Source organism: Nelumbo lutea, chromosome 3 (genome assembly GCF_056320005.1).
Source record: "Nelumbo lutea isolate HS-2025 chromosome 3, American lotus-T2T, whole genome shotgun sequence".
Classification (NCBI taxonomy): domain Eukaryota; kingdom Viridiplantae; phylum Streptophyta; class Magnoliopsida; order Proteales; family Nelumbonaceae; genus Nelumbo; species Nelumbo lutea.
Window position 1 is genome coordinate 24130281 of NC_142686.1, and position 19496 is coordinate 24149776.

General features: G+C 38.2%; 1 protein-coding gene across 1 annotated transcript; it reads left to right on the forward strand.

Moving 5' to 3' along the window:
- The first annotated feature begins 6299 nt into the window (after positions 1–6299).
- Positions 6300–17777, forward strand: LOC148863662 (alpha/beta-Hydrolases superfamily protein). The gene is made up of 8 exons (XM_088977993.1): positions 6300–6834; positions 10314–10358; positions 10570–10699; positions 10980–11049; positions 11131–11179; positions 11790–11887; positions 15513–15651; positions 17477–17777. The coding sequence occupies exons 1-8, from the start codon at positions 6466–6468 to the stop codon at positions 17633–17635; spliced, it is 1059 nt and encodes a 352-aa protein (XP_088834119.1). The 5' UTR covers positions 6300–6465; the 3' UTR covers positions 17636–17777.
- The last annotated feature ends 1719 nt before the right edge of the window (positions 17778–19496 follow it).

Consider the following 19496-nt stretch of genomic DNA (forward strand, 5'->3'; position numbering starts at 1 on the left):
CCCTTTTATATAATACTAATATCGGGATATAGATCGGCCTATTAATTATCCTTATATGATTCAAATCTCCAAACTTCCATCGGGAGAAAATCCCAACAGCTTTTGGACTGGAACAAAATCTGGAATATAAGGGGCCCAACATAAGTTAAAAATTTTATTTGAAGACTAGGGATAGTGGCTCTTTAATATGTTTGGTTTGAAGGAAAAAGTACTTCCCTTCCTTTCCCTACTTTTTCCTTCAAACCAAACACAACTTAAGAGAAGAGTGGTATAGCCTCTTTTTTTATGCCCAATCTGTGACAAGGAGGAAGATAGTACTGAGCTTTAAGGATCATGATTATGAGTTTGTTTTCTAAAAAGGTTGGTATGAGAGCTATTAAGAGTAAAATCCAAACCCCCTTGTTGATGCGTAGGTATGAAGTGTGGTTTTCTCATCCATCCTCTACCTGGACATGCAATGCTCTTACTGGTTGGAGTATGTAAGACTTCAAACTGTACTTGGTCCTGCTATTCCCTTGTCCACTATCTCCACCTGCTTTCCCTTCCCCAACATTTCTCGAAGCCCTCCCTAACTATGTTTCCTTCTAAAACCTTCTCTGTATGGGGGACGAGATTGAAGGCATTCCAAAGGAAGATTGTACCCAGACTAGCAACCCCAAACGACCCCAATGGAAATTCCCTATAGTATGTAAAATCCTCACCACCAAGAAGCTAAACCATAATGGAGTCAAAAACATGTTCAAACAGAGTTGGGACCCTTGTAGATCCATAACTATCAGTGACCCTATTGAAGACCGATTTCTCATTTTCTTTAACAATGCTGCTAACAGGGAGGTTTTTATCTGAAAAAGACCTTAGTCCTTTATGCATCACATGATTTTGTACCAGAAGCTTGATGAAGAGATGGGGATATCAAGAGATACCACTGAACTCTTGTGAGATATGGTTACAGATTCACGGACTACCTTTGGCCTAGATGATGGAGCCCATGGCTCGTAAGTGTGCTACAACCGCGAGGGAGGTTGTCCAAGTTCAGCCCAACCAACTGTCACATGGGTGGAAAAACTACTTGAGAGTTAGAATTCGAATCAATGTTCACCTAACAATTAAAACAGCCATTCGCTCATTAGGAAAAACAGAGACCCGCTATGGATCGAGATTCGAGCGTCTAGGCATTTTTTTTCTATGTGTGGGAAAATTGGACATAGGTAGGAGACCTGTAGCACCCAAATTTTGAAGGCAGATGAATCAGAGGCCAATGATCCCCATAGTACAGAGGAAAAAGAACATAATGGAGACCCAATTTGGAGAAAATGTAAACTAGGTGCGTTTGGTCCATGGGCAAGAGCATAATTTCATGAGAAACCATAAAATCACTCTTGATGGATGAAAGCCATGGAGGACTTTCTAATGCGAAAAGGTGGAACAGCGGCAGACATGGTCATCGAAAAAAGGAAAGACGATGAAGCAACCATTGGGAGAATAGGATCTGACAAAAGAAAAAAGCACCATGATAGCTGGCACACGCAGAGTCACAGTAGAGGATCCCCACCTGAACAACAACTCTAAAGCTTCAAATAAAAAGGATAGGCCAACATCTACTGACTTGTTGTACACCACCTTACAAGATGTGCCCCCATCCAACCTTTTTACGTCCGAGGTAGCAATCCCCATAAGGACAACACCTCAAGGACAGCGGGAACAATCCGAAGAAGCAATCCCCGTGTGGCAAACCACCCGAAGGGTGTATAGAAGGTACAATTCCCAACCTTCTCCTCTTACACGTATTAGTCCCCCACTTACCTTGAAAATAGACTGCCATTTTCCAACTTTTCCACTCAGCCCTATGACCCATTATCACCCAAATGGAGCAACTTTCAACCCAAATCCAAAACTCCACCAAGCCCACCATCAATGTCTATGCCTCTAACCTATCAACCCAACCCACACCTAACCCATCCCCTAGCAAGACCTTACCTATGACTGAAACCTCTCCTACTAAAAGGAGAATAGAGTTTTGCTCAGAAAACGTAGGCAATAAAAGACTAAGGATTTTACACAAGGGCCCTTCCAACTTGACTGTCATGACTCCCTCTCAAAAACCATCCAATGAACAGTTTGAGAATCTACACTACCATGATCAATCAACTGCCTTGGTAAACAACTGGGGCCACCAGACACAATGAAACTTCTCTGTTGGAATTGCCAGGGCTTAGGTCGGCCCTTGGAAATTCATGCTTTGAAAGATCACCTAAGATCTTACCGACCTACTATTTTATTTCTTTGCGAGACTCTCAACGGTTGCAACATCACCTTAGATTGATGGGTTTTCAACAATTTTTCATAGTCAAGCCCGTTGGGCTAGCAGGAGGTTCCATCCTGGCATGGGAAAGCAATATTTCAGTCCAAGTTATTTTTTCTTCTCCTCGGATCATAGACTCCATCTCCTTAAATGACTCTTAGCACTGCATTTTCGTGCATGGAGATTCGGACAGTAGGAGACATACTCTAGTGTGGAATGAGTTGCAAGAAATTGCTAGCACAATCAGCCACCCTTGGCTCCTAGGAGGATATTTCAATGTAATTTCAAGTCTGGAAGAGAAGGAAGGTGGGAAACTCTGCATCTCCCAAAGCATGCGAGACTTCAATAACTTCATCAATGATTGCAAGCTAATCAACCTTGGAGCTGCCGATGCCCCCTTCACCTGGACAAATAAAAGAGAACAAGGGCATCTAATTAGAGAGCGTATTGATAGGTTCCTATCCTCTATTGCTTGGATAGCAAAATACCCAGAGGCCTTTGTCTTCAACGATATTGCTCACAGATCTGACCATGGTCTAATCATACTTCACACCATACTAGAGACTTGGAAAGGCTTCAGACCCTTTCAGTTTCAGGCTATGTGGACTGACCATCAGGATTGTAAACAAATTGTTGAGCAAGCCTGGAATTCCACTCCCAATGCTGCTCATTCTCATGGTACCTTAGTGGGTAAGAAGCTCAATAATTGTAGAGTTAGACTGAAATTGTGGAACAAACAAGTCTTTGGAGATATAAGGTACTGCATTGACAATATCAAATCTTAGATCCTCTAGCTCCAGTCAATGCAGTGGTCTGATGATATTGCCAAGAAAGAGAAGGAACTTCAGTTTCAGCTAGCCTCTGAACTCCATAGAGAAGATATTCTCTGGCGCCAGAAATCCCAAATCCAATGGCTTCGAGAAGGAGATGGAAACACCTGGTTTTTCTATAGAACCACTCTGCTAAAATGTCAAAGAAACTAGATATATTGTATCAGAAACTCAGAGCACCATTGGGTTCACTCAGAACAAGAAATTCAAGAGGTAATTATCAATTATTTCAATGCTTTGTTTTAGTCAAACAATCCAAATTTGGATAATGGAATCATTGGCATTCTTGAAGAAAGATTTACTGCTGAAATGAATGCTACTCTTCTCAAGCCTCTTTTTGAGCAGGAAATTCGCCATGCCACTTTCTCCATTGGCCCCTTGAAGGCTCGTGGACCCGACGGTTTCCCAACCATTTTTTTTTTCAAAAATTCTGATCCGTAATTGGAGAAGACCTAATAAAGGAGATTCAATAGTGGTTTTCACATGGGATGTGTTCCAGAGTCAGTGAATTACACAAGAATAACCCTCATTCCTAAATGCTCCTCACCCCAAGAAATGTCCCAATTCAGACCGATCAGCCTCACTAATGTCACTTATGGAGTGCTAGCCAAATGCCTTGTCTCCAGATTACAGGAAATCTTACCTCTCGTTGTTGATCAAAGCCAATGCGCTTTTATTAAAAATCACTTCATTTCAGATAACATTCTATTGGCTCATAAGGCCTTTCACTCTCTCCGGACTAAAACAAAAGGCAAGAGCTATTACATGGCCATCAAGATTGACCTAAACAAAGCCTACGATCACCTAGAGTGGAGCTTCATTTTAAAGGTGCTGGAGCAACTAGATCTCAATTAGCATTGGTTAAATCTTCTGCACAGTTGCATGTCATCAGTCAAATTTACCTTCAACATGAATGGTACTCAAAGAAGTAAAATCCAACCCACTAGGGGAATTCGACAGGGAGACCCCCCTACCCCCTTACATCTTTATTTTCGCCTCCCAAGCCCTATCTGTAGCTATTTCTCAAGCGATTAACCAAAATCTACTGCAACCTCTCTCAATTAAAAGCTAACCTTTGGAATGCGTCTAAGATCAAAGAAATTCTTTCTAACTATGGGGAGGCATTTGGGAAATCATTAATTATTCAAAATCTGAAGTAGTCTTCAGTAAGAATACCCCCCAAGATTTCACCAAATCATCTCCTGTATCTTGGGAATAAATGAAAAGTAAAGGCATTGCAAGATATTTGGGTCTCCCTACCCAAATTGGCAAAAAAAATATCAAATTTTCTCTAATCTGATAGACCGTATGAGTGCCAAAATCAAAGGTTGGAAGCAGGCCTCTCTAAACCAAGTAGAAAGAGAAACGCTCATTATAGCAGTAGCCACTCCAACTTCATTGTTTTACATGAGTCATTTTAAAACCCCGCAAGGGATTTGTTAGAAGATCAACTCTCATATGGCCAATTTTTTCTGGGGACAAAGACAAGATGAAAGGAAGATCTTTTGGGTAAGCTAGAACAAGCTTTGTGCTGAAAAGTTCAAAGGGGGGTTAGGTTTCAGGCGTTTGGACTATTTTAATTGGGCTCTCTTAGCCAATACAGCTTGGAGACTCTTACAGAACCCTTCTTCTACTTGGGCCTCAATCTTTAAAAGCATTTATTACCCAAATTCCTCTTTAATTCATGTTAAGCTAGGAAATTGCCCATCTTGGGGCTTGAGGAGCATTCAATTCGGTCTGAGTTTATTAAAAGAAGGCATTGTTTGGAGAATGGGGAATGGGAGATCAATTGATCATTGGACAGATCCGTGGGTGCCATATCTATCAAACAACAAAATTAGCACCCCCAAACCAGCAAGCTACATAGTTCGAACAATTTATGATCTGACTCTTGACAATCCTAGAAGATGGAACCGAAACTTAATCAGAACTCTATTTTCTCAAGAGGAAGGGGATCATATCCTCAAGATTCCTTTGAGTCTCACAGATATAGAGGACAAGTTGATATGGAGCTACTCTACTAATGGGGACTACACTGTCCGCTCAGGCTATCACTTAGCATGGAGTCTAGAATGTAGAAGACAAAACAATGGGCCTAGTTCCAGTCGTAACTCTCCCCCTCAGATTTTTGAAAAGGCATGGAAGCATCTTTGGAAACTCAAAATCCCAAAAAAGATTAAATTCTTTTTATGGAGAGCCTGTGTGGGAGCTCTGGTAGTGAACAAAATTCTGGTAAAGAAAAAAAGTTTGAATGATGCTATCTGCCAATTCTACTCTCACTCAGAAGAAGACATTTTACATTGTTTTTTGAAGTGTGATTTTGTAAGAGTAGTTTGGACTGCCTCCTCTCTGGGAATTCGCTCGGAAGCCTTTCTAGTTGGATCACTGAAGTAGTTATAACTTGCTGGAAAATCTGGACAGCCCGCAATAACCTCATCTTCAAGGGGATCCAGCCTTGCCCAAGACAAACAGCCCTTAAAGCTTCTTAGTTCTCAGCTGAGATTCTCTAATCAGATCCGACACCGGCTTCTTCAGAAACCTCAATCCAGTTGGAGTCTTCGAGCTGGAATTCTCCACCAACAGGTTGGGTGAAAATTAATTGCAACGCCAGTTTTGATACAACCTTGGGTAAAGCATCTCTGGCTTGTATTGCTCGATCTCACTCTGGTGAAATCATTTGGAGTCGCAGAAGTCTGTGCCACTGCTTTATGCAGAAGCTTTGACTATATGGTTAGCTTGTGTAGAAACTACCTTGGAAAATTTCCCTCAAGTCATCATAGAATCTAACTCTAGCTAGGCAATTTCGGCTCCAAACAATGCTGCCTCTATCCCTTTTTGTCGTTTAGGGGCATTATGTTCTGATATTTTTGTCCCCAGTTTCAGGCACCATTGTTCGTTTTGTTCATGTTAAGAGAAATTGTAATGTTGTGGCCCATAAGTTGGCCGCGTCCCTCAGCGGTGTGGGTTTTCTCTCATCTCCTCTTTTTGGGAGTTTTTAATGATGTCTTAATTACCAAAAAAAAAAAAAAGGGATCGTGATTATTAATCAACCGGATGTTGGATTTGGATATGGGTTCCGACTTCGGACATACGGGTCAATGTCAACCAACAAAGCAACCCGGAACCCACTTTGACCCAATCCGAATGGTTTGCCACTTACATTTCCTAGCCCGACCTGGCCGTTTGATTTTGGATTGATCCGGCCGGAGGAAATCCAAGTAGAATAATCCCAAGAGATAAAATGGGGACAAGGCCAATAAATGATTATATATCTCACGATCATCTCTCGCTCTGGTAGTGGTACCGCTTCTGACTGTAGAAGCCTCAGTAACCATGGCTTCTCTTCTCTCAATCCACACCTTAGCTCCATTAACACCCAAAGCTTTCCTTCGCATAAAATCTGTTAACAACCAAAGGGTCGGAAAGCCTGTCTCGGTCCTTTCCAGAGCTTCTGCAATGGGAGTCCAGTACCAGCTCAAAGAAGGGCAGTCTCGCGTGTTCCACGTGCTCCCGTCTGGTCTGAACATGGAGGTTATTATACAAAAGAGTACACGAAATGACCCAAATGAGGATAAATCGGAGAATCCGCCTTTGGTTTTTGTCCACGGAAGCTTTCATGCTGCTTGGTGTTGGGCCGAACACTGGTTGCCCTTCTTCTCTCAACATGGGTACGACTGCTACGGAGTCAGCTTGCTGGCTCAGGTATATCCACTCTCTTTTCCGCGTATCTGTGTCGTTTTGAAGCTCAGTTACTCGACCTTGTAGGCAATGGGCTTTATTTTGATTTTGACACCATGGCCCCGATGTCTGTAACTTTGCTTGTTAAAATTTCTTGCAATGCTAACATACTGAAAGCTGTACATGTCCGACAATGTGCAAACTGCAAAAGGGAAAAGAGAAATCTAGGGCTTTTTTTTTGTGATTGAACTTAAATTAACACGGAGAGGATGAAGTCCTACTTAAACATTAGGTTCCTTCCGTAATTCAAAGTCCTCATTTTCTAAGTCATAGGCTCATAGCCTTGAATGCATACCCATATTGAAATATATTTGAAAGTTAGGCTTTTTTTGTCTCTCAGAAACAAAAAATTAGGTAAAATGCGATTTCCATTTCAGAATATTTTAAAAACTTTTAATGTGTTATAGGAAAACAGAGTAACAGTGTCTGAATTGTAATTGTACCGTGGTCTGCATCGGTGCTTCTCCTTGAAGCTGAGAAGGTTGAAAGTAGAAGGAGATTTTAAGGTAATCATAGGGTGGATGCAAAGAAGGGGAGAAATCCCGTGGGTACACTTATAAGGCTGTGTTTGGTTTGAAGGAAAAAATAGGGAAAAGTAGGGAAACGGGATACCTTTACAAACCTTGTATTAGGTTTCCCTACTTTCCCTTCCTTTCCCTACCTTTTCCTTCAAACTAAACATAGACTAAGTGATATCAGATATATAGCTTCAAACCTGAATACTTTGTTCAGGCGAGTTAGAAGAATAGCCAACTGCTAAGAAGATGAACAACCAGGAAGGGAGTTCAATTGGGAGAAGTTGTACTAGAGGCCTGCCGCTTCCAGGCAGGCAATTTTTTTCCCTGTAAAAATAGGTGCTAGATAGGGGTCTTGCAATGGTAAACCTGCTCTGTGCACTTGCTTTTGCTAAACCATTAGAGTCTCACAGATCAATTAATGATCAAAGAAAAATGTAAATTTTCTGACACATCATTGTAGTTTCTAAGTGCATGTGTAATAATATAAACACTTAATTCTTTATGAGAACCTGCCTTAGTCAACAATAAATTAATTGATTAAGTAATCGGGTCTGTTAGTTATCCAACTCTCTCCAAAAGTCTCCAATAAGTTACTGAAATAAAGCATAAGGAACTTTATACAGCGCTTGCTTTATAAGTGGCAATCAAGATTCCGATGGTTCATAACATTGTATTATGACCAAGTGACATGTTTGAAGGTATAAATTCATCAAAATAGGCACATGGGCTCATAGACAATTAACTAAAAGATGTTAATGTTGTTAACTAGCCGCACCACTGTTTACATCATTTCAGTGTTTTACTTCAGAGCAAATGATTTGGAACTAAGATTGTAAACCAAAGAGTCCAAAGCAAACAATAGTTACATTTAGTACATTCAATTATTCTATTTTCAGCATATGAGAAGCAATAATATGACAAGAAACTACAAAGAATATATTGCTGTGTATAAAGTTCAAAATCTTACTTGAAATGAAAATTCAAACCCAGGATTTGGTAGGTGACTAGGTGTTTCCAAACCATAATGTTCCAGATTCATGCAGTTTCTTTTTAAGGTGTTGCTTGATACCATGGTTTTGGTTGTAATCAGACTTCTTTTGATTTTAATAAAATTTCTTTTTTTATCTGTCGAAAAAATACATGCAGTCTCTTGCAGCTAAACTACATTTTTTTTAATTGATAATCAACAGAATGAATTTAATTCGTTGTAAAAGAGTCCTGCTGGCAAGGTGGAGGACAGCTGGTAATAGCATCAAGCTGATCAATCTTCTTAAGTTTTGCCGTTCTCCCAGGTCGTGGACTTCCCCATTCTAATGATTGCCTAGATATTCCTGATTTAGCAAGGTCACCAGCCAGCCTATTAGCACATCTGGGGAGCCATCTGAATGAGAGGTTCAGACTTCTTCCTGGGAATTGAGTTTCCCTGACTGAAATTACCACTAGGCAGTCTCCTTCAGTCTGTTTCCCAGGAATTGAGCTATACCACATCATTGCCATCATTGTTGTCTTTCTATTTTCCTTCAGTACAAATTTCTCTCCTTACTCAACAGCATGGCTTTGTACACCTTCAGTACAAATTTCTATTTAAGGATCTGTTATTTCCTTGTAAAATTGTCATGGGAAGTAAACAACCTTGACATTTTCTTTGGTAACAAACAACCTTGACACAATGATTCGCCACTTTGGTTCTTGCCATTTATTTGCCTGAAATAAAAAGTAAATAATTAAATATTGAGTAAGGTGCTGTCTCCTGCTCGTCGTAGCAGAGACTTGGGATCGAATCCCGCCTGCACCTGGGTTGGGGGATGGGCTACCCCCGTTTGTAGCCCTTCAAATGAAATAAAAAAATGGGATATTTCTTTTTCTCCCAAACTTTATTCGAGTTGAGCTTGATCTTTCAAACGGTGTAAAATATTGATCACATTGAACTAAATGACTATCATAATTCATGTACTGAACTTGTAATACACATTCAGCTGCAACTTCTATTTTGGTGTCCCAATCCAGATCCATTGATTATGCCCCCTTTACCTCCAACCTACCCACCCTGAGGGCCTACTTTTTGTGTTGGTTTTTTATAATAAAGTTTATACCTTCCACCTGATACCTTTGGGTATTTTAATTCAAACTAATCTGAGAGCTAATCAATGTGCTGGGAACAATTGTAATGATTGGATTCCAGTCTAATGCAGCCTCCCCTTCTCCAAATGTCAGAGATGTGGAAGGAAAGATGGTAAAATGGTGGTTGATCATATTGTCAAATTTTCATGACATTTTTTTTTTCTGAATTTTTTGAGAAAATATTTTACTCTGAGTTGTTTGCCTGCCATTTTTAAACATTTTTTTTGTGGTATAATGATGAGTACCACCTAATTACAACCTAATTATTTCATCCTCAACCTTAACACCTTAACACTTCTCATCAAAATAAATAGTGTAAATCAAATAGCAGGACATAAGAGTTTGTTTTTACCTCCTTTTATATTGAAAAAAAGGTGTTCTAGAATGACTTTGTCCTATTTTAACTGATAAATGGTATTGTTAGTTGTTGTTATTGTTATTTGCCTGTGTTTATGTGCATTAGTATCTTTCTGGAACATGGAAGAACATTGATTGTTTGGCACTTTCTCAAATCAGCCATGTTGATGGAGTGCCAGAAATTATTATGACTTCCAAGTGATAAGACTAACACTTATATTTAGCATCTTTCCTCTGCAATCTTTTTCTTTTACACGATGCATTTTGTCTTTGTACCTTTTATTCATAAACATTTCGTACTTCATTTTAAGGTGTTGTTTTTTGATAATCACATGGAAACACAAGAGAAACACTTCAAAAACTGTTACGTGTAACATTGAGCATGACTCTCTTACGTATGCTTGCAATGCTGTTTCTGGTTTAACGTGTCTTTGTTAACATGGTCAGGGTGAAAGTGATGCTCCTGCTGGAAAAATAGCTGGCTCTCTTCAGGTATTTCTTTGTTTTTTCAATTCTTTGCTGCAAAGTAGTGGCTTTGAGTAGCCAAATAATTGATGAACCCTTCCTCTTTGTATTTTGTTCCAAAACATTTTCAAGGTTCCAAGTTCCAACCAATAAAAAAGGTTTCACCCAATCAAAATTTTGTAAGGTCCTAGAGCAAATTTACTCATCTAGTCTTGCTCATTGCAAAATTTTGCAGTAGACGCATGCAAATGATATTGCTGATTTCATCCAGAAAGAAGTCAGGTTGTCACCAGTGCTGATTGGGCATTCGTTTGGGGGACTTATTGTTCAGTCCTACCTATCAGACATGAGGACTGAACATTCCTCAGGTAATAATCTGGTATAGCTCAGTTTTGTGTAAGGTTCTTGGTTGAATTGAAATAATGTGTCAATCATCATTGTCCAAGCCTTATCCCAACTATATGGGATATGCTGCGTGAATCCTTTTTTCACCATTCCATTCTGTTTAGTGTCATATCCATTGTTAAAATAAGGTGTCAATCAGGAAGAAAAAAAGGCTGACTGCTTATATTATATATGTAGTTGGCATGCTACAGTTGCTACCTATGTTCTCTTTTTTCTTGTAATATATCTATTTGTTAAATGTAGGAAGGGATAATTTGCTCCCAAGACTTGCAGGGGCTGTTCTTATCTGCTCTGTACCTCCTTCAGGAAATGGGTAATTCCTTATATAGTATATCTTTTGCATTTTCTTCATTTAGTGTGTCCAACTCCTCTGACATGCATTTTACAATTGTAGTGGGTTAGTGTGGCGATATCTTCTTTCAAAACCTATTGCTGCTTTCAAGGTATTAACTTTTCCCCTTCAAAGGAAGATAATGAGCATTTATTTGTATTTTTTCATTGACTGGAAGATATGGGCTGGAGCATTTAACTTATCCTTCAAGTGGTATATTCTACTCTATCAATGGTATTATAAGTTTTGAGATTGTATTCCTTCAAGAAATTGAAAATTCATTACTTTACTATCTTAATGGAAAGTAACAAAAGATTCTATGGACTTTATCACATTGATCAAATTCTATTATTACTAGTAGTTCTCTCTTTTCTATCTTATCTGATGTTCTATGGAAAAGGTTTCCATGGCTGTATCTGTTTAATTTCACACTGTCATATGTATCTCTTTTTTGTCATATGTACAGTTACATATTATCATGTGGTGTCAAGTTCTTGAGTTAACAAAAAAGGTTTAGATTTTATGGGTGCATGTTGGGTTGCCCAATTTGGAGAATTCCAACTAAATCTGGCTTGGGTCCGTTTAAAAAAATAATGAATTTTTGTTACACCCCTATTTGGGTTCTTTAGAGATGTAGTGAAATTTTATGATTTTCTTTGGTCTTTGACTCCATCAAATTGGATCTTCTTTTCCATTTGAACTGATACATGGAATCTTATCAGGTGACACTCAGTTTGGCTGCTAAAGCTTTCTCAACTTCCTTGCCTCTTTGTAAGGAAACATTTTTTTCTCCTGAGATGGAAGATCACCTAGTCCGACGGTTAGTCCATTCTTTTAGTATATTAAATTATATATGCACATATACACACAGACACATGTAGTAAAAGAAAGTTTATTTAATCTTTTTTTATAAGTTAATAATCTTTCATACTTGAGTCACTTCTGATAGATATAATAAATTAGGTGGATGTCTTACTATTTGATATATTTTCTCAATACTAGTTAATCCCAAGTAAGAGATTTTCATCCTAATGTTTGTCTTCATAACTGAGTTAAATCCAACATAAAACAACAATTTCAAATATTATTTGTAATTTACATTGTGGGTGGCAGTTCAGGATATCATAGGTGAAAACTGCACGGAGCATCCTTTGCACATACCTATCCTTCCTACTATGAAGTGGTAAAATCTTAAATTTTTGTCTTGAGTTAGGCAATCACTAAGTTGGCTTTTGATCTGTATCTGAGCTTATTAGCAAAGATATGGATCGGTAGAATATATTCGTTTAATTAATTTCTCGAATCCAAAACCGCCACAATTCAATCTGATAAAGTTTCAATCCAATAATACTGCTATAAAAGTATTTCCACCTGTTCATCCACACACCCACCCAGGGTAGGCGAAACCCAAGATTTGGATGTTGACCCTTCAAATTTGTCTTTACAAGCAACCTCAGGGGAAACCCAAAATTTGGATGTTGACCCTTCAAATTTGTCTTTACAATCAATCTCCAGTGACTAGACAGAGGTCAGCATTGTGGGACTTGTGGGGCTTGGTGAGAATTCATTAGGGCTCAAGCTTCTAGTAGTGGAGGAAAATGTGGAGGTCAACTGCAGTGTTGAAGTTGAGCATGATCTTGTCACGAATAATATTGGCGACATTAATGAGGGAAGTGGGGATGTATTTTCATGCAGTGGTAAACTTTTCTGATCATTCTGATGGTGAAGGTGGTTTAGCATGTGAGCCTAAGGAAATTGAGTTGAGGGTAGACTGGTAGAGGGTCAGACTAATGGGGGGGAGTAGTTTTGATAAGCAGGAGAGGGAGAAACTTGTTTTGATTGAAGTCTTGGGGGGAAATTGAGGATGGGTTGACTGGAGTTTTAAGGAGAGGAAGTGGTAAGCACTAAGGAAGATGATGTAATTGGTGTGGTTAATCAGGAGTTGTTCAAGTCAGGTGCATTGGGGTCTGATGGGGAAAATTTGTTCAGGAGGTGATCGAAGTCAGATGGATGTTGAGGAAGGCGAGGTTTTTAAAGGAGATAAGGGGAGGCAGAAAGGACATGTAGTTGGTGATGTTGATGTAGTGGTGGTTAAAAGTTTTGAGATGAAGAAAAAATATAAGACAATATCTTTATTTGGTGAAGGAAATGATGAGGTCAAGATTGAGAATGGGGAAGACCAACCAAAAAAAGGTGATTATTGATGAGACTCACACAATTGAAAGTAAGATAGGCATTCCAATAAAAAGAATGTAAGATATTGAAGAGGTGGTGAAAAAGAAATGGAAGTGAATAAAACATTGGGCTTGTCAAATGTTTTAGGCTAATTTGTAATTTTCTTTTCTGGTTCTCTGGAGGAGAGTTAAGTCATTTTATCTCTCCCTGGAGTGCTGTTTGTAATCATGTTTTATTATTAATAATATAAGTTTCTGTTTCTCTCTCACCTCCATCAAGCATCCTTGAGGCATCCCGACCCCTTCAGTGGAGTGATGACCCTTAACTTCGATGGAAGTGCCTTAGGTAACCCTGGCTTAGCTGGTGTTGGAGGTACAGTAAGGGATGAAAGGGGCAACATATGTTGGACTTTTAGTGGTCCGATTGGTTTGGCTGATTCCGCAAAGGCTGAAGTGATGGCTGCTCTCACAGGAATCAGAATAATAAAAAACTTGGGAATCCAGAATTTAGTCATTGCAGGTGATTCAGCAAATACTATAAAATGGTTAAGAGACAGGGGGGACCTTGGAGATTGAGTCACTATTTGGAGGAGGCTTGGGATTCTTTGGACTGTTTAAATGTAAAATTAGCTTGGATTTCCTAGGGAACACAATCATACTGCGGATGGTTTAGCCAAATGTGGTGTGTATTTGGAGCATTTGTATAACGACAAGCTTCCTCCTTTGTGATTTCTAGGGGTTCTTCCCCTGCTTTGTACATCTTCTCATGTACCCCTTCTTCATTTAATGAATCCTGGTTAAATTTTCTCAAAAAAAAAAAAAAAACGTTGGGCTTGTTCTTTCTCGGGGGAGAAGAATTTGATAGGAAGGCATTCAAAGAATTGGTGGAAAAGGGTCAAGAGAATGAAAAGCTGGAATCTGGTGATGATGGTTTTAAGTTAAGCATTGAAGAGGCTCAAGATAGAATAAGATTTATTGGTCCTGAAGGGGTTTTAAATGAAAAGGGTGAAGATTTGGTTGCAGATCAGGTTTTTGAGAAGAATGGAGTGTTCAAGTTAGAGAGAACTAATGAGAATTCTATGGATTCAAAGGAGCTCAAGAAGATACTGCTTGCAGTGAGATGATTCATAAGTCAAAGAAAACATTGAAATGTTCTGGTGCCAAAAGTTTTTGATGGATTGAAAGGAGGTTTATTCAATTAAGAATGTAAAGAAAACAAAGAAAGTTATTAAGAACAGGTGGGGAGGTTAATGCTTGAAGTCATTCAATTGAGAAATGGCATCTCTGGTTTTGGATGGGTCTGTTTTTTGATTGTTGGAGTTTTGTTGGGTGGAAGCTGATTTGTTTGGTTTTTATGTTTTGTTTGGGCTCGAGTGAAAGTTTGTTGTCTTTCTTTTGAGCGGCAAGTTTGGTGTTTGGAGTGTTGTTTTTTGTTTGGTTGAGTTGTAGGTTTGGAGTAGGTTTGTTTTTCTTTCTCCTCTTGGGTGACATCTGGTAACCTTCTTTGTAATCTTCTTTTTCTTTTTATAAATTTTATTTTACTTTAAAAAATACTTCTTTATATATTTTAGTTTTGTATATTGATTATTGACTAGTAGAGTTGCTCAACTATAGATTTTTAATCTAGAACTTGTAGGTTTGAGTATCATCCGTTAAAACTATATCCTAATGTATTTCACTAAGTAGGTTGGTTGTAATATCCAAATCTGATCCAAGTCCAACCTAGAATCCAAATATTTGAGTTCAAACTAAATTCAGATGTCTGATGTCCTAAATGGTAACCCGGTCGAATCCAAACACAATCGTTTATTGATTGCTTTCCATGTGAAACATTTTTGGAATGTTACCACTGGGGAGCTTGAAACTATATTACAACTTTGCATGTTCTAATATTCTCTCAACAAAAAAAATACAACTTTGCATGTTATGTTTCACTTCAGTGCACGTGTTAATTTTTCTAAATGATATTTTTGCCATGTCTGAGGGACTTTGTACTCTTTGGGGGTGTTCAGCAACATGGTTAGTTTTGTTTTTGAAAACGGAAGCAAGTTTTTGTTTCCAAAAGCAAAACAACCATGTTGTAGAACACCCCCTCTCATTAATGATCATCTGAGCCAAGTTTCTGCTAAAATGCAAGTTAAGCAACCTCCACCATAATCAATTATTTCTGTTGACATAATTAGTCCAAGAAGAGAAGAGGTTTCACTAAAATGGTTCAAGTTGTAGTCATCTTGGAGTTGAAGGCTTGGAACTGACTCTGTTTTATTACAGTTATCAGGAATTAATGAAAGAAAGCTCAAGGCTGCCACTATTTGATCTGAGAAAGCTTAATGCATCATTGCCTGTTCCTTCAATACCAAGATCAACTCTTCAGGTCCTTGTTTTGGGTGCAAGTGACGACTTCATTGTGGTAAGTTATAGCTCACTTAAACTACTAGCTTGTGACATATTTCATGCTTGCCTTTTAATTTAATGTGCAAGGTTTAAAATGTTCGTGTCGGTGAAATGTTGGTCATATGCCCACAACTTCTTGTTGTATATCTTCATTTTAAATTAAAGAGTCAAATTTTGTGTTGCTGATAAAAAAAAATATAGGAAATACATAGGAAATGTCGGAAATATCGTATGGAAATATTGTAAAAATTATAGACATGGTGGAAACATTGTAAATATGCAAAAATATAGCATGATATTTTATAAAATGATAAAAGAAGTATAGGCATGCTTTTTTAAATTATTATCTTGTTCCAAATTATTAAACAAAGCTAAGAAACTAAAGTGACACAAGAATACATTCCAAAGTTGTCTTGTACATGGTTTAAAGTATCAATACACCTTTGTGTATCGGTATTTTAAACTATGTTCCCTTTTTTTAGTTTTGTTTTCAAATTTCAGTTTTATGTATATTTTTATATATATTATTCAATAAAAATTTAGGTTCCTGAAAATACCTATAAGCAGGTGTATTGGGTACCCAAACAATAGATATGATATGCTCGATATGGGGCCGTATTGTATTGATACTTTGAACCTTGATCTCCTGTAAACCTTAAAATTCAAAACTTGATGATAGAATGAGCTAAAGAAAATTTTAAACTCATAGAAAACGTAAATGGTTGTAATAGATCAACCAAATGATCTATTACACAAAAAAAACTAATATTTAACATCATGTTTGAAATGAATATTGAACTAGCTCAAGTGGTAATCATGTAAGTTAGGCGGGCAATAACATTGTTACTTCCCATTTCTCCAATATTGTCTCCAACTTATGTTATAGTACTATTTTATTTACTCCTTATAGTTTTGGTAGTGTTCACCGAGGAATATGTCGATTCCAGTTAGTGCTTTAAAATCGCAAGGGAAAATTTGCGCCCGAGACAAGGCACAAGGCGAGGCACACACCTTTTCAAAGCAAGGCTTAAGAATACAAAGAAAAAGCTAAAAATTTAAAAAATATAAAAAATTGCAAAAAAAATTAAGAAATATAAATATTAAACATAATATTAATTAAAAATATAAACTTAAAATGTAAAATAAATGTTTTAAAAAACCTATTATCTAAAATTAAAATACATAAACGTAACATGTAAATATTTTAAAAACTTCAATCTCTTTTGTTCCTCAACCAAGCCCCTCGAGGCAAGCCCAAACAAAGTCCATGTTAGGGTCTTAAATTCTTAATCTCCACACAAAAAAATGATAGTATAATTTTAATTGTCTTTAGAAGATATTTTATTAGGATGAATGAATGAACAAACATGGACTTGTTTGGGCTTGCCTCAAGGGGCTTGGCCAGGCGTCCTGGGCAGAGCCTCCAGCCCAGCCACTAGGTTTGGGAAAGAACAAAAAGCATAAAAAAAGGTGCACACTTGGGCTGAAGTGCAAGGTACACCAGGCGTGCACCTTTTGAAAGTGCACAGCTGTACTTAGGCATGCCTTTTAAATCACTGATTCCAATAAAATTTCATGGCCCATGGAAGTGAAAATGGAAATATGTTGTGGAAACTATCTCTGCTTCTTTTGAAAGTGCGCAGCTGCATTTGCAGTCTGTGGTTTTACAATCATATGTTATGAATTCTGTTCTCATTGCTGTCTATTTTTGGGCCTCAAGATATTCCGGTGTTTATATATTTGGTTAAAACTTTAATGGTCCAGGTTTTTCAAACTAATATGGCCCTTCATGTATTCTCACTTGGTGTATGTGTCATGTGGTTAAAATTATATGATTATAGGATGATGAAGGACTCAATGAAACAGCAAGGTTTTATGGTGTGCCACCGGTCTGTGTCAAAGGGGTTGCACATGATATGATGCTGGATTGTTCATGGGGAAAGGGAGCTGATATGATCCTGTCATGGCTGAATAGATTGAATAAACAGAATTCAATGTAATTCCTTTATGGGGCCTACTAATATTTAGTGTCTGTTTTCTCTTGCTTCATCTTTGGTAGCATGCTCAAAATGTGAATGTTGGCTGCTTCTGCCATTGTAACATTCGAAGATTAAGAAATGGATGAAATGCTTCATTTTGTCATTCTAAATGTAATCATCCTTGGTTGTTGAGATTTGACTTGTCTGGTGTACCAGTTGAAAAAACAATTGAATTTATTGTGGGATAAATGAATGAAAGTGCAAGATAAGTTTTGGTGATACAAGGGAATTAGTAAGGGGTTAGCTTGTCCCCATGATCTCTTCCTGCTTGGCAGGTTCAAGACAGATTTGTGCAGGAAAGACTTTACATATTGGACTTTTTCCGGAATTAGAATTTACCATCTGGTTGTGTGTTTTGTTGTAGTGGCAATTCTGTCTTTTAATTTTCTTGTTGGCTAAGCAGGGAAACACTGTCCTTAATAGGGGATAAGGTGAGAAATACATTATACAGTATTTATTTGATGTTAGAGGGAACAGGGATTTCGATCAAGGAATCCAACAGGTGCCTCCTTGGTCCATTTGTGATCTCATTCCCAGAGGCATGCTCTCTTTTGTCTCTTGCAAGCTGCATTTTAGGAGTCAACCTTTTGCTTGAACATCATTCCTTTGGTTTATGTACAAGCAAAGATGAATTCACTGAAGGCATGCTTACCTCTACAATTGCAAGATTTGTATTAATCAAGGTTGGACATGTATTTTGGAATGTTATGGATATTTTTGGAAATATCGGTGAAAATCTTACAAATTCTATGAATATAGGAATACTAAATCTAAGGTTGAAATAACAATAAATTAGGTATGAATAAGAAATGCATATTTTAATAAATTATATATATGAAGAAATATACTGCCATCTACAATAATGTGGTGGACATGTGGATTTCAGACTTTTTTTTCGAAGTTATAAAAGAATTTTAGTGCCCATTTGGGGGGTTTTCAGCGTTGCATGTTAGGCCCTACACAGAATGTTGTGTTTGGTGAAAACCCCCAAAAAGCCCAAAGATGCTGTCGTTTAACTGAGAATGATCCCGGAAAAGCCCAAAATGCTGTCGGTGAGCTGAGAACTCAATTTTTTGATGAAGCTAGTTTTATAACTTCTCCAAAGCTGCTCCGTCAACGCAGCTTAACAATGCAGAAGCCCTCTCATATAGGCTCTTGGAGAAAATCACTAGAGTTGGATATTTAGCTGTAAGATACCTATTTTGGGCTTTCTGAGTTTTCACCAAACATTAGTTATAGCTTGTTTGTTTGGGAGCTCACCTTGTAATGCCAGAAGCTGCTACGTGAAAGCCCTCCTAAAAGGGTTGAAGCATGGTTGAGCTGCTTTTGATAAAGCACTAAAAAATCAGTGAAAGCAGGCAAGCAGCTCGATCAAAGCTTCACGTTAGACAAACTGACAAACTATGCTGTTCACACTTCACAGTTTACAGACACAGGCTCTCTTCATGTGACGCGTTGGTTCATATTCTAATTATGGACGGACGTGTCGCACAAAGAAAGCACTGTGGATAAACGTGTCAACCTAGATTTCCAATCTTTTTCCCCAAAACTAGCCCTGAAGGAATATGAACATCACCTCTTGGGCTGGTACACGGCCTCTAGTGACTAGTAGTAGAGGGCAGCCTCCAGCCTCACCAGCCAGCACTCAGCAACCATCATGACTGCTCCTCTCTCAATCCACACCAACGCTCTCCTTCGCATAAAATCCATTCACATCCAAAGGACCGTAAAGCCTGTCGCAGTCCATGGCAGAGCCTTTGCAATGCGAGTCCAGTACCAGCTCAAAGAAGGTCAGTCTCGTCTGTTCCACGAGCTCCCCTCT

Bases quoted from the DNA above. Each gene is read 5' to 3' on its own strand.
- LOC148863662 (XM_088977993.1), top strand. From the start codon at position 6,466: ATGGCTTCTCTTCTCTCAATCCACACCTTAGCTCCATTAACACCCAAA. The intron at 11,180-11,789 runs GTATTAACTTTT...GAATCTTATCAG, and splicing joins AACCTATTGCTGCTTTCAAG to GTGACACTCAGTTTGGCTGC. The intron at 15,652-17,476 runs GTAAGTTATAGC...ATATGATTATAG, and splicing joins CAAGTGACGACTTCATTGTG to GATGATGAAGGACTCAATGA.